Consider the following 13,831-nt stretch of genomic DNA (forward strand, 5'->3'; position numbering starts at 1 on the left):
AGGGCAGCCCTGAGCATTCTCTGCAGCTCCTCAAAGCAAGCTGCAGTGAGGTGGGTGTTGGTCTCTGTTCCCACGTAGCAAGTGATAGGACAAGGGGAAATGGCTTCCAAGTGCCCCAGGAGAGCTTTGGGTGGGTTGTTAGGGAAACTTCCTTCCCTGGAGGCGTTCCCAAGCACTGGAACAGGCTGCCCAGGGAAGTGTTGGCTCAGCAGCCTGGGTGGCATTTACAAGAGGTGTGGCTGTGCTGCACAGGGACAGCTTTCAGTGGTGGCTTGGCAGTGTCAATGGTTGGACTTGATGCCCTTACAGGTCTCTTCCAAGCTAAATGATTTTGTCCTCTCCAGGCTGTCCTTGTGCTGGAGGCGATTTTAGGCCTCCCTATTCTGTGAAGGAGAGATCTGCTTCTGGCCTGGACACTGGGGTGGAGGCTGCAATCAGATGGTCTGTGGGAAGAGAGCTGCCAGCAGCTGCTTGGATGGAGTGGAGAGCAAGGGGAGGAGGAGAAGAAAGGTGGCTGTGGCCCTGGTTGCAGAGTGCCTGCAGCTGGCAGAGAGCCTCTCAGCAGCCCTGTACAGCTGGAGGAAGAAGTGAGCTCCTGAGAGGCAGTGATCTGTGGCCAGTGCAAAAGCCCCACGTGCTGGAGAGTAAGCACAGGCTGCTGGCCTTGGGTCAGTGCCTCCAGGCTGGCTTAGAGGGCTGGGATGGAGACCTTCTGGAGATGAAGGCCTTCAGCTGTGGGTGAGTGCAAGGTGTGCTCAGTGCTGGCTGCCCCTCAGACACGCAGCAGCAGGAGTGTGCCATGGGCTGGAAGGCTCCCGATGGGGAAGGCTACTCCGCTGAGTGCAGCTACGCTGAGAACAGTCTCCAGCACAGGTGGGGATGGCAAGGTGAGCTCTGGCTGACCTCCTGGGGGTGAACATCTGCCTTGGCGCTGGGTACTGCCCTGCTCTGAGACAGAGTGAGCTCAAGGGGAGAGAGAGAAGGAAACCAGAGCCCTGTGGGTTGAGGCAAGGAGAGTTTAATGCAAAGTAACTCAATGTACAGCACCTTCTGAGCAAGCAAAGCAAACCAAGGCAGCAGAACACACTCAGCAAACAAAGCAGCAAGTGGCAAAGGGCAGTGTCCAAGCCAAGTGAAAGAGACACAGACCCCAACCCAGAGAGTGGAAGAAAGCCCCCCAGAGCTGAACTCCAAGCCTCCCCACCCTCTGCTCCAGCCAGCACTTGTGCTACAAAGCTGGCGTGAGCAGCAGGGCAGCAGATTCTCATCAGCAGGCTGAACAGGCTGCCCCAGCTGCTCCCTGCCAGCCCAGAGCAGCACAGGTGTTTGTTGTAGCCTTGCTCCATCAGTCTCGGCCAAACCAAGGCCATGGCATCTTCACAAGACCTCCTCAGCTCTTTTGCAGCACAGCTTTGGGGGGCTCCAATTAAGACACAAAACTACTGATGTGGCCTGGGTGCTGCAGTACCTGGGCCCTGAAGCTGCTGAATCAGCTTGCAGTAAGCCAGGTGGCTCCCCCGCCGCTGGGGACAGCAGCAACAATGCCCTCAGCCTCTGGCGGCTCTGCAGGCTGCTCACTGCAGTCTTAGGGTTGGGGGTGCTGCACAGCACCCATCTGAGGAGGGGACTCAGTGCCCCCTGGCTGCGTTTGCAGATGGCACCACATTGGGTGGCAGTACTGACCTGCTGCAGGGCAGGAGAGTCTGCAGAGGGATCTGGACAGGCTGCATCAATGGAGCAAGGTCAGGTGTATGAGGTGTAACAGAGCCAAGTGTGGGGTCCTGCACCGGGGTCACACCAACCTCAGGCAGCACTGCAGGCTTGGGGCACCTGGGGGTGCTGGTGGCATGCTGGCTGAGCACGAGCCAGCAGTGATGGGGCAATACACACAGGCAGCAGTGCCTGTGGAAGCTTGGCACTCGTGGTGCTCTGCAGCCTGTGTTGGGTCAAGAGAGGCACTCAGAGGTGTCCCAGGGCCATCCTCTGTGAGGAACAGTCACTTGGCTTTCCTCCCAGCCCACTGGACTTGGGGCTTTTGTCCTCTCCTTGCCATGCCAGTTCATGCAATGGAACATCCACAGCAGTGGCTCGAAGGTGTCTGAGCAGCATCTTCCCAGCGCAGCCACAGGTCCCTCTGTGCTGTGCAGGGGCAGTGGCTACAAGCAAGTCCAGTTCCCTGGAGCAAAGCTCTTTGCTTTTGGCTCTGAGGGCACCTCCACGGTGCCCTCTGCTCCTGCTGGGGGAGTCCTTTTGAAGGTAAGCCTGAGGTGCTCTCAGTGCTTCCACACAAGCTCCTGTAACGAGGTTGCAGCAGCAGCAGCAGCAGCCACTGGCAGTTGGGAAGCAGCAGCTGCTCTCTGTGCAAGCTGCTGCTGGGTTCATGCACTGTGCACTGTAGCATTGCCTGCTGCTGAGCAAGGCTCTGACCCCTCTGCTGGCATTTGGCCCTCTGGCTGCAGCATGCACACTGCTGCTTCCCAAAGCTGCTCTGCAGCACTTGTCCTTAGGGTCTAGCTGAGCACAAAGCTCAGCTTTCATCTTTTAATCTATTGATGCAGCTCAGCTCAGTGCAAAATGTGCCTGGGGCCTGCAGCTTCTCCTTACCCTGCCCTGTGAGCTTCCTGAAGCTGTGTTAGCCTCAGCCTGATCCAATCTTCCCCTTGGGGGCTGCAACCCAGGCCCAGGCTGAATGCTTCCAACTCTCCAAAGTGCTGTGCCACAGTAACAAAAGGTTCCCGGTGCCACAGCCCTGCCCTGCCTCCTCTGGGCTCAATGCCCAGCAGCAGAAGCCACTGCAAGGCAGAGTAGGTGCAATGGTTCCTCCACCCCTGGCATTCAGGAGCAGCTCCGCTAACAGGAGCTATAGTTGAGCCACCCCCCCCACCCCCTCCCGCTGCCTCTGTCTCCTCCCCCTGACACCCCTGCCCCTCTGACTCCTCCTCCACCCCCCCCACCTGTCTCACTCCTCCCATCCTCCTGCCCATCTATCTGCCCCTCCCTGCCTCTCGCTCTCTGCCCCCCTCTCTTTTCTCCGCTGGGTAAATGTGTGCCTGGTGCCTGCAGCTTCTCCTTACCCTGCCCTGTGAGCTTCCTGAGGCTGTGTTAGCCTCAGCCTGATCCAATCTTCCCCTTGGGGGCTGCAACCCAGGCCCAGGCTGAATGCTTCCCACTCTCCAAAGTGCTGTGCCACAGTAACAAAAGGTTCCCGGTGCCATAGCCCTGCCCTGCCTCCTCTGGGCTCAATGCCCAGCAGCAGAAGCCATTGCAAGGCAGAGTAGATGCAAAGGTTCCTTTGCCCCTGGGGCATTCAGGAGCAGCTCTACTCACAGCAGCTATAGTTGAGCCTTATTTGCTTGGCCTCAGCCCCTGCTCTTACCCTGCCTCCTGCAGCCTGCGACTGCTTCTCCGTGGCCGAAGCAGCAAAGTGGGGAAGATCTCAGCGTTGTGCTTCATTCCCTATCAGCATTCCCAGGGGAGTCCCCAGCAGGCTTTGGCTGGGCTGCACCGCAGCCAGGTGCTTGCAGGCGTGGGGGCAATGCCTCTGCTGCAGAAACCTGCCCCTGAAATCTGAACTTTCTGCCTTGCAGTCAAACAGTGAGGAGAAGGTTCTGGAGAGCTGCCTCTGCTTGGCAGGACACTGAGCTGCTCTTGTGCCAGTGCACTGCAGTGCAGCCATGGGCTGTGGCAGCTGCCTCACTGCCTCCATGCGTGGCAAGGTTCAATGACAACCTCACTGGCTCCAGAGTCTCAACGTGGGCAGTGCTGCAGGGGCCAGAGCAAGAGCCGTGACAGAATCGCTGCCAACTGCACAGCAGCAGCTGCGTGGGACAGAAGGCAGCAACAGTGCTGCTGCTGCCGGCAGCTTCAGCTCTGCAGAGGCTGAGGTGGAGCCGAGGCAGGCGGCAGCACAGGGCCTGGAGCTCAGCCGGGGCAGAGGGGGAAGAGCTGTGCCAGAGCAGAGCTGTGTGCGGGCAGAGCCTTTGCTGTGCCCTTGGCTCCTCTGCCTCTCTCTGCCGACAGCCCCTCCCCTCTCTGCCTCCTCCCCGCCCCCCTCCCCTGCCCCCTTCCCTCCCCCCTCCCATCCCACCTGTAGAACTCCGACCCCACCCCTCTCCTGCCTAAGCCCGCCCCACCCCCCCGCCTCTCTAACTCCGCCCCCACCCCCCCGCCTGTCGAACTCCGCCCCCACACCCCGCCCGCCTAACTCCGAACCCCACCCCCCGCCCGCCTAACTCCGCCCCCACCCCCCGCCTGACTCCGACCCCACCCCCCCGCCTGACTCCGCCCCTACCCCCCGCCTGCCTAACTCCGCCCCCACCCCCCTCCTGCCTAACTCCGACCCCCACCCCCCCGCCTGTCTAACTCCGCCCCCACCCCCCCGCCTGCCTAACTCCTCACCCCGACCCACCCCCCCCTCCTGCCTAACTCCGACCCCAACCCCCGCCTGTCTAACTCCGCCCCCACCCCCCGCCTGCCTAACTCCGATCCCCACCCCCCCGCCTGTCTAACTCCCCCCCACCCCCCCGCCTGCCTAACTCCGATCCCCACCCCCCCGCCTTGCTAACTCCACCCCCACCCCCCGCCTGCCTAACTCCGACCCCACCCCCCCCGCCTGACTAACTCCGCCCCCACCCCCCCGCCTGCCTAACTCCGCCCCCACCCCCCCCGCCTGACTAACTCCGCCCCCACCCCCCCCGCCTGTCTAACTCCGCCCCCACACCCCCGCCTACTAACTCCGCCCCCACCCCCCCGCCTCCTAACTCCGCCCCCACCCCCCGCCTGACTAACTCCGCCCCCACCCCCCGCCTGCCTAACTCCGCCCCACCCCCCCGCTGATCTAACTCGCCCCCACCCCCCGCCTGCTCTAACTCCGCCCCCACCCCCCCGCCTCTCTAACTCCGCCCCCACCCCCGCCTGCCTACCTCCGCCCCCACCCCCCGCCTGCCTAACTCCGCCCCCACCCCCCAGCCTACCTAACTCCGCTCCCACCCCCCAGCCTACCTAACTCCGCCCCAACCCCCCGCCTGTCTAACTCCGCCCCACCCCCCACCCGACTAACTCCGCCCCCACCCCCCCGCCTGCCTAACTCCGCCCCCACCCCCCGCCTGCCTACCTCCGCCCCCACCCCCCCGCCTGCCTAACTCCGCCCCCACCCCCCGGCCTGTCTAACTCCGCCCCCACCCCCGGCCTGTCTAACTCCGCCCCCACCCCCCCGCCTGTCAAACTCCGCCCCCATCCCCCGCCTGCCTAACTCCGCCCCCATCCCCCGCCTGCCTAACTCCGCCCCCACCCCCCCCGCTACCTAACTCCGCCCCCCCCACCCCCAGCCTACCTAACCTCCGCCCCCTACTCCGCCGTCGCCTACACTAACTCCGCCCCCACCCCCCCGCCTGACTAACTCCGCCCCCCACGCCACCCGCCTGGCTAAGCTTCCCCCCCCACCCCTCCACCTGCCTAACTCCGCCCCCACCCCACCGACTAACTCCGCCCCCACCCCCCCCGCCTGTCTAACTCCGCCCCCAGCCCCCCGCATGTCTAACTCCGCCCCCACCCCCCCGCCTGACTAACTCCGACCCCACCCCCCCGCCTGCCTAACTCCGCCCCCACCCCCCGCCTCTCTAACTCCGCCCCCCCCCCGCCTGTCTAACTCCGCCCCCACCCCTCCACCTGCCTAACTCCGCCCCACCCCCCGCCTGCCTAACTCCGCCCCCAAACCCCTGCTTCTCTAACTCCGCCCCCACCCCCCCCGCTCTCTAACTCCGCCCCCACCACCCGCATGTCTAACTCCGCCCCCACCACCCCGCCTGTCTAACTCCGCCCCCACCACCCCGCCTGTCTAACTCCGCCCCCACCCCACCGCCTAACTCCGCCCCCACCCCCCCGCCTCTCTAACTCCGCCCCACCCCCCCGCCTGCCTAACTCCGCCCCCACCCCCCCGCCTGCCTAACTCCGCCCCCACCCCCCCGCCTGCCTAACACCGCCCCACCCCCCGCCTGCCTAACTCCGCCCCCACCCCCCCGCCTGTCTAACTCCGCCCCCCCCCCCCGCCTACCTAACTCCGCCCCGACTCCCTCACCTGTCTAACTCCGCCCCTACCCCCCGCCTGTCTAACTCCGCCCCCCTCCCCCGCCTGCCTAACTCCGCCCCACCCTCCGCCTGTCTAACTCCGCCCCCACCCCCCCGCCTGCCTAACTCCGCCCCCACCCCCCCGCCTACCTAACTCCGCCCCCACCCCCCCGCCTGCCTAACCCCGCCCCCAACCCCTACCTAAACTCCGCCCCCACCCCCCCGCCTGCCTAACTCCGCCCCCACCCCCCGCCTGTCTAACTCCGCCCCCACCCCCCCGCCTGCCTAACTCCACCCCCACCCCCCGCCTGCCTAACTCCGCCCCCACCCCCCGCCTCTCTAACTCCGCCCCCACCCACCCGCATGTCTAACTCCCCCCCACCCCCCCGCCTAACTCCGCCCCCAACCCCCGGCCTCTCTAACTCCGCCCCCACCCCCCCGCCTGACTAACTCCGCCCCCAGCCCCCCCTGCCTAACTCCGCCCCACCCCCCCCCCTGCCTAACGTCCGCCCACACCCCACCGCCTAACTCCCGCCCCCACCACCCCGCTGTCTAACTCCGCCCCCACCCCCCCGCCTGCCTAACTCCGCCCCCACCCCCCGCCTGCCTATCTCCGCCCCCACCCCCCCGCTTAACTAACTCCGCCCCCAAACCCCTGCCTGTCTAACTCCGCCCCCACCCCCCGCCTCTCTAACTCCGCCCCCACCCCCGCTCCTATCTAACTCCGCCCACACTCCCCCGCCTGTCTAACTCAACCCCCACCACCCCGCCTGTCTAACTCCGCCCCCACCACCCCCCTGTCTAACTCCGCCCCCACCCCGCCTGCCTAGCTCCGCCCACCCCCCGCCTTCTAACTCCGCCCCACCCCCCGCCTACCTAACTCCGCCCCACCCCCCCGCCTACCTAACTCCGCCCCCACCCCCCCGCCTACCTAACTCCGCCCCCACCCCCCCGCCTACCTAACTCCGCCCCACCCCCCCGCCTGTCTAACTCCGCCCCCACCCCCCGTCTACCTATCTCCGCCCCCACCCCCTCGCCTGTCTAACTCCGCCCCCACCCCCCAGCCTACCTAACTCCGCCCCCACCGCACTAACTCCGCCCCCACCCCCCCGCCTACTTAACTCCGCCCCCACCCCCGCCTGTCTAACTCCGCCCCCCCCCCCGCCTGCCTAACTCCGCCCCCACCCCCCAGCCTACCTAACTCCGCCCCCACCGCACTAACTCCGCCCCCACCCCCCCGCCTACTTAACTCTGCCCCCACCCCCCAGCCTGCCTAACCCCGCCCCCAACCCCTACCTAAACACCGCCCCCACCCCCCTCCTGTCTAACTCCGCCCCACCCCCCTGCCTGTCTAACTCCGCCCCCACCCCTCCACCTGCCTAACTCCGCCCCCACCCCCCGCCTCTCTAACTCCGCCCCCCCCGCCTGTCTAACTCCGCCCCCACCCCTCCACCTGCCTAACTCCGCCCCCACCCCCCGCCTCTCTAACTCCGCCCCACCCCCCGCCTAACTAACTCCGCCCCCACCCCCCGCCTAACTAACTCCGCCTCCACCCCCCCGCCTCTCTAACTCCGCCTCCACCCCCCCGCCTCTCTAACTCCGCCCCCACCCCCCCCGCCTCTCTAACTCCGCCCCCACACCCCCGCCTCTCTAACTCCGCCCCCACCCCCCCGCCTGTCTAACTCCGACCCCCACCTCCCCGCCTGCCTAACCCCGCCCCCCCCGCCTGCCTAACCCCGCCCCCACCCCCCCGCCTGACTAACTCCGCCCCCACCCCCCCGCCTGACTAACTCCGCCCCCACCCCCCCCGCCTGACTAACTCCGCCCCCACCCCCCGCCTGCCTAACTCCGCCCCCACCCCCCCCGCCTCTCTAACTCCGCCCCCACCCCCACGCCTCTCTAACTCCGCCCCCACCCCCCCGCCTCTCTAACTCCGCCCCCACCCCCCCTCCTGTCTAAATCTGCCCCACCCCCGCCTGACTAACTCCGCCCTCACCCCCCCCGCCGGCCTAACTCCGCCCCCACCCCCCTCTCTCTCTAACTCTGCCCCCCACCCCCCGCCTAACTCTGCCCCCACCCCCCTCTCTGACTCCGCCACCACCTCCTCCGACGGGTGGGCGGTAGGAGGCAGACAGGAGCAGGGCAGGGGCTGAGACAGGGGCAGGAAGAAAAGGGCCGAGAGAGAGGCAGAGCAGCAAAGGCAGCAGCAGCTCTTTCCCTCTGCCCCAGCTGAGCTCCGGGCACTCTGCTGCCGCCTGCCCCTGCCCCACCTCAGCCTCTGCAGCAGCCCTGCTGTGCCCCCAGCAGCTTCCCTCCCGCTGCTCCCCACCGCTGCCTGGGCCAGCACAAAGCTCAGCTTTCAGCTTTTTCATCCAGTCCTGCAGCTCAGCTCAGTGCAAAATGTCTGCTGCTGCCTGCAGCTTCTCCTGACCCTGCCCTGTCAGCTTCCTGAGCCTGGGCCAGCCTCACCCTCATCCGCTCTGCCCCTTGGGGGCTGCAGCCCAGGCCCAGGCTGAATGCTTCCCACTCTCCAAACTACACCCTCCAGCTCTCCAGAGTAACCTTTTGTTGCTGTGGCACAGCCCTGCCCTGCCTCCTCTGGGCTCAGTGCCCAGCAGCAGAAGCCACTGCAAGGCAGAGTAGATGCAAAGGTTCCTCCACCCCTGGGGCACTCAGGAGCAGCTCCAGAGCTGAGCCTTACTTGCTTGGCCTCAGCCCCTGCTCTCACCCTGCCTCCTGCAGCTGCTGCAGCTCAGCTGAGGCCAGCAGCCTGCGACTGCTTCTCCGTGGCCCAAGCAGCAGAGAGGGGAAGATCTCAGCCTTGTGCTTCATTAGCAGTGGGGAGAGGGACATGGAGTCCCCAGCAGGCCAGGTGCTGCTGCCTCTCACTCCTCTCCTTGCTCAAACCTGCAGGGGGCCCAGCAGAGCGAGGGAGGTTCCTCTCCCTTCCTACTCCACTCTGCTGTGGCTCTGCAGAAGAAGGTGAGGCTGGAGCAGAGGCCAGAGCCAGCACAGGGCCTGCTGATCAGGTGGCACAGACTGGCCAGGGCTGTGCCAAACCAGAGCAGTCTTCTGGCAGAGCTTTTGTTGTGCTTTTTCTTTTGCCTTCTTTCTCTCCCACTCTTTCTCTGCCTCACTTTTTCTCTCCTCGTTGGTTTTTGCCTTTAGCATTGCTGCTTTCTTTCCCTCTCTTTTCACCTGCCTCAGCTCTGTCTCGCTGTCCTGTCTCCAGCTCTGTCTCAGCTGGGCTGCTGCTCCTTGCTCCTCCAGACCACAGCGGCCTGCATCCTGCTGCTTCTCCCTCTCACGGACACTCAGCTGCCATTCACTCTCTCTCCCCGGCCGTGGCCTCAGCTCTGCCTCATCCAGAAGCACCTCCAACCTGCAGGCAGCAGTTGGCCTTTGCCATGTGCCCATGCAGGCAGCACAGCTGTGCCGTGCTCCATGGGCCAGCAGTCAGTGGCAGCAGCCAGCACTGCCCCCAGCACCACACCCCACACGCAGGGCCTCAGCTTTCCCTGAAGGCAGGCAGAAAAGCCTTCCTGCCCTCCCAGGGGCACTGCAGGCAGCCTGCACCTGCCAGGCCCTGTGCAGCTCTGGAAGCCCAGGGGCTGATGTGCAGAAGCACCTTGCAAGCTCCAGTGCCAGGCCTGGCTCTGCTCGCAGGCAGCTCCCTGCACGGGGGCACAGCAGGGCTGGGCTCAGCTCCGCTTCCACTCAGGGGCACTGCTGGAGAGCAGCACACAGCCAGGCCTGCTACCTTGTGCCTGCCCACGGCCAACTCTCTTTGCCACGCTCCAGCCAGGAATGCCTCCCTGCAGCTTGCCATCGAGGCCAGGTCCTCCGGCTCTGGGCAGTGGCAGTGAGTCCCTTCTGAGTCCTGGACGTTCATCTTGGGAGGTCTGCTCGCTGCAGTATGGAGCTGCACCTTCTGGCCAAGGCATCCACAGGCACTGGAGCAGGAAGGTGAGCACAGTGCAGGCAACTAAAGAACTCCTGCCACGCTCTGGGCCTCCAGGGGCAAACACCCAGCAGCACCAGAGCCCAAGGAAAGCCTGCAGCCAGAAGTACCAAATCCCTGTCCCACAGCACTGCCTCAAGTGCTGCCTGAGCTCCCAGCCTCGGCCCTGCTCCAAACTGCAGCATCCCTGCCAACTCCTTCACAAGGGTGCCATTGCCTGGCACTTGCTGCCATCTCACCACACAACTCTCAAAGCCACACAGCTGGGCAGCAGGCCAGGAGAGCAGCCTCCAGGCAGCAGAACAGAGGAACTCATCTCTCCCAGGCTCTCCAGGAGCACCTCGCCTCCAAACCGCCCCACACCAACCCCCAAGCAACCAGGCTCTGACTGGCTTACCGAGGCAGCAGCTTGCAGGTCTTTATGAAGGGCTGCAGTGCTCCTGGCTTGCTCCTGGGCTGTGCTGCTCAGCCTGCAACGTTCACCTTGGACCCTGACAAGCAAGCACAGGCCTCAGCACAGAGGTGCACAAGAGCACCAAGCCCCAGAGAAGCCTGGGACACAACCTCCCCTACAGCAAAAGCAGCTCTGGCCACCCTGTGCTGCCTTGCTGGGACACAAGAACACAGAGGGCAGAGCCTGGCTCCACTCGGAGCTCCTCACCGCTGCAGGCCTCCTGCCAGCTCTTGGACAGACGCAGTTCCCCTGCAGGCATCCTCCAGGTGGCCCTGCGGGTTCTGCCCTGCTGTGTCAGACCCAGAAGCAGTGCTGGGAAATAAACACACCTGTCCTCCTGCTCCAGTGATGGACAAAGGGACCTCACTCTCAGGCACCTCTCTAACTGCAGGCCCCAGGCTCACAAAACAAAGCTGAGTCACTCCCAGGTCACTCCCTCTGCTCTTGGGGCACAGTTGGCTCGAGTGCACTCAGACAGCTGTAGGGCAGCCACCTGCTGCCAAGAGAGAGGCTTTCTCCATACCTTAGCTTCAGATCTCTCCAGCTCCTCCTGCAAACTGACATTCTCCCTCTGCAGCTCACTGCTCTCCTGCTGCAGGCAGCTGCTGGAAAGCTTCTGGGCTTCGTGGCAGGACTCTGCCAGAGGCTGCACTCTGCCAGCGTGCACAAGCTCCTGCTGCAGCTGCAGGACCTTCTGTTACAGAAACGGAGTTCCATGAGCAGGGAGAGGTCAGGCAGAAGCACACAGGAGGAAAGAGGCTTTGACTCAAGGCACTGTGTCATTACCTGGCTCTTCAAAGTGCTCAGCAGAGCAGGGCAGGCGATTCTGCCCTTCCACTGCACTCTGCTGTGGCTCCTCCTCACCTGCTGCATCCAGCTCCCCTGCACAGGGAAGGCATCAACCAGTTAAGAGCGGGGCCAGAGAAGGCCACAGAAGGAGACAGGGAGCTGGAACAGCTCTGCCACAAAGGAAGGCTGAGCTACAGCTCTTCAGCTTCGCCTGAAGCAGGCTGCTGGGGGATGTCATTGCAGCCTTTCAAGGGAGAGAGATGGAGAGAGAGACGTTAGCGAGGGCTGCAGGGACAGGACAGGGCCTGTAGGTGGCATGGGCAGGAGCTGGGGGCTGCAACCGTGCAGCTGATGGATGGAGGTTCCTCTCCCCTCCCAGTGCCCTCTCTGCAGGCAGAGGACAGCAGCAATGGTTTGCAGCTCTACTGAGGGCTTTCTGCTTGAGGCTCTGCCCCTTGGACTCTGGCCTGACTCTGAAGGACGCCAGCAATGTCCATGGCTCATCTGAGCCCCTCCGAGTTCAGGGATCCCCTAAGGGGCTATGGAGAGGCCGACAAAGGCAGCCAGAGCCTGGCCCCAGCTGGGAAAATCCCCTCAGCTGTGCCCGTGCTGCCCTTTGCCGGCTCTGCCAGCCGAGGCCGTGGCAGCTTTGCCACGGGGCACTGCCCACCCCCACTGCTCCTTCGCCCCCAGCCTCTGGGCGCCGACTCTCTGCCACTCACCTCTGCCGGCTGGGAGAAGCAGAGGCGATGCAGGCTGCCGCCGCTGGCGTCTCGCTGCCGCTGGGCTCCACCGGCAGCCACCGTCGCCGAGCACCGCGGCCGGACGCCTGCAGGGCTCGGGGCGGCTCCCGCCGGCGGGACGGAGTCGGACGGCAGCCGCCGAGGGCCGTGGCGAGGCTCGCCTGGGCCGGGCCGGCTCTGCCCCCGGAGCCGCTGCCAGGCGTCTCAAGAGCCTCGCTCGCCGCCGCCTCTCGGTGCTGCAGGCTCCTGCTTTGCTCCCCTGCCTCACTGGCGGCTGTGGGGCTGAGAGGCTCCGAGCTTCGCCCTGCCCCGGCTCTGCGCTCTGCAGGCAGGAGGAGGCAGTCAGCTGAGCACACAGCACCAGCGTCAGCCACACAAACTCCTCTGCCCGGGAAGGGGCCTCTTGTTCTAGGGCCACAACGGCGGCCAGCGGCGCCCACAACGGCGGCCAGCGGCGCCCACAACGGCGGCCAGCGGCGCCCACAACGGCGGCCAGCGGCAGTCAGCAGCTCTTCGCCTCACCGCCGCGCTCCGGCGGCTGCACTGCGCCCCGGCTGCTATGGCAACAGGGCCGCGGACGCGCAGCGGCACTGTGACAGCAACAGGGACAGAGAGGGGAGTGCCCAGGGTGGGGCAAGAGAGCAGACAAGGGGCAGAGCCCACCCGGGCCCAGAGCGGAGCGGGGGCTGCCTGCGCACCCCCTGCTGCACCTCGGCCAGCCCAGGCCCGCAGGCTGCTCTCCACCAGCACCCCCAGGGCTTTCCTGCAGGCAGCAGGACCCCAGCACACTCCCACCCGGCCTGACATAGCCCCCGGGGCCCCGGCACACGCCGCCCCCAGGCACTCACCGCAGCCGCTCCGGTCCCGCTCCGCTGCCAGCTCCCAGCGCCCCTCTCCGGCTGCTTCCTCCGCAGCACTCTCCAACGGGGCCGCCGACCACGCCCCCCGCGCTGATTGGTCAAGGGCCGAGCGCAGCCTCCCATTGGCTGCGGAGCGCCTCGCGCCCCACCCGCTCCCGCCCCCGCGGCCAGCCCCTCCCCGCCCCTCCCTCCCGCGCTCCGCCCGCTCCGCGCAGCGCCCCTGGGGGCTGCAGTGCTGCCGGTGCCTGGCACCGCCTCGGGCTGCAGCCAGCCCCGGCCCGGCCCCGCTGCGCCTGAGGCGGGCATGTTATCAATTGAGAATGACTCAAAATCCAAGTGTCCAGGTTACAAATTGATTCCATTAGGCAAGTAGAATATGAGCAAAGTCACAGCGCTGGACGACAGGGGAGTCACCGCTCCGCCACCTGCCGTGACAAGTCTCTTCATTAGCCTATATTTATACTGTGTTGTCTGCGTTGTTCCACCCTGCAAATTACATAAACCCATCCTTTCTGCGCATGTTCCTTCGTTTGGGTTAGGGTCTGCCTTCCCTTCTGGTGGTCGTTGAGGATGAAGTAAGCAGTCCTCCTCAGGTGTCCTCTGGTTCACCCGTCTCCAAATATGGACTTCCTTTGGCTGGTTAATGTCCCGAATCCCACTTCTCAAAATTAAAGCTTAGTCCTTGGAACATGACTGATTAATGTCCGAGCCCACATGTGGCCTGTTCTCTCTTAGCTCAAAATTAAGGATGCACCTAAAGTTTTAGTCTTTGAAATACTCAGCAATTAGCTAGCTTATTCTTTGCACATTACCATCTCTAGCATGACCTCTCGGTTAGGCACATCTCCTGATTTGCAGCAGCTGTATATACACTGCTGTTTGCAGCTAAGCATGCTTAACATTCTATTCAAATGTTTCTTTATTGAATAATTACAATTACCTATTACAATTCTATTAA

The 13,831-nt window shown here is 64.7% G+C and overlaps 1 protein-coding gene across 1 annotated transcript; it reads right to left on the minus strand.

Moving 5' to 3' along the window:
- Window positions 1-506: 506 nt before the first annotated feature.
- On the minus strand, window positions 507-13,393 carry LOC135174473 (uncharacterized). The gene is made up of 6 exons (XM_064141734.1): window positions 13,371-13,393; window positions 12,862-13,166; window positions 11,993-12,335; window positions 10,425-10,518; window positions 9,827-10,019; window positions 507-995 (listed from the first exon to the last, which is right to left on the minus strand). Exons 1-6 carry the CDS (start codon window positions 13,391-13,393, stop codon window positions 847-849), a joined length of 1,107 nt encoding a protein of 368 aa, XP_063997804.1. The 3' UTR covers window positions 507-846.
- Window positions 13,394-13,831: the final 438 nt, after the last annotated feature.

Source organism: Pogoniulus pusillus, unplaced genomic scaffold (genome assembly GCF_015220805.1).
Source record: "Pogoniulus pusillus isolate bPogPus1 unplaced genomic scaffold, bPogPus1.pri scaffold_66_arrow_ctg1, whole genome shotgun sequence".
Lineage (NCBI taxonomy): Eukaryota > Metazoa > Chordata > Aves > Piciformes > Lybiidae > Pogoniulus > Pogoniulus pusillus.

Bases quoted from the DNA above. Each gene is read 5' to 3' on its own strand.
- LOC135174473 (XM_064141734.1), bottom strand. From the start codon at position 13,393: ATGCGCAGAAAGGATGGGTTTAT. The intron at 10,020-10,424 runs GTAAGCCAGTCA...TTCCTGCTCCAG, and splicing joins ACCTGCAAGCTGCTGCCTCG to TGCCTGTGGATGCCTTGGCC. The intron at 996-9,826 runs GTAGCAGGCCTG...CTCAACCCACAG, and splicing joins TGGCCGTGGGCAGGCACAAG to GGCTCTGGTTTCCTTCTCTC.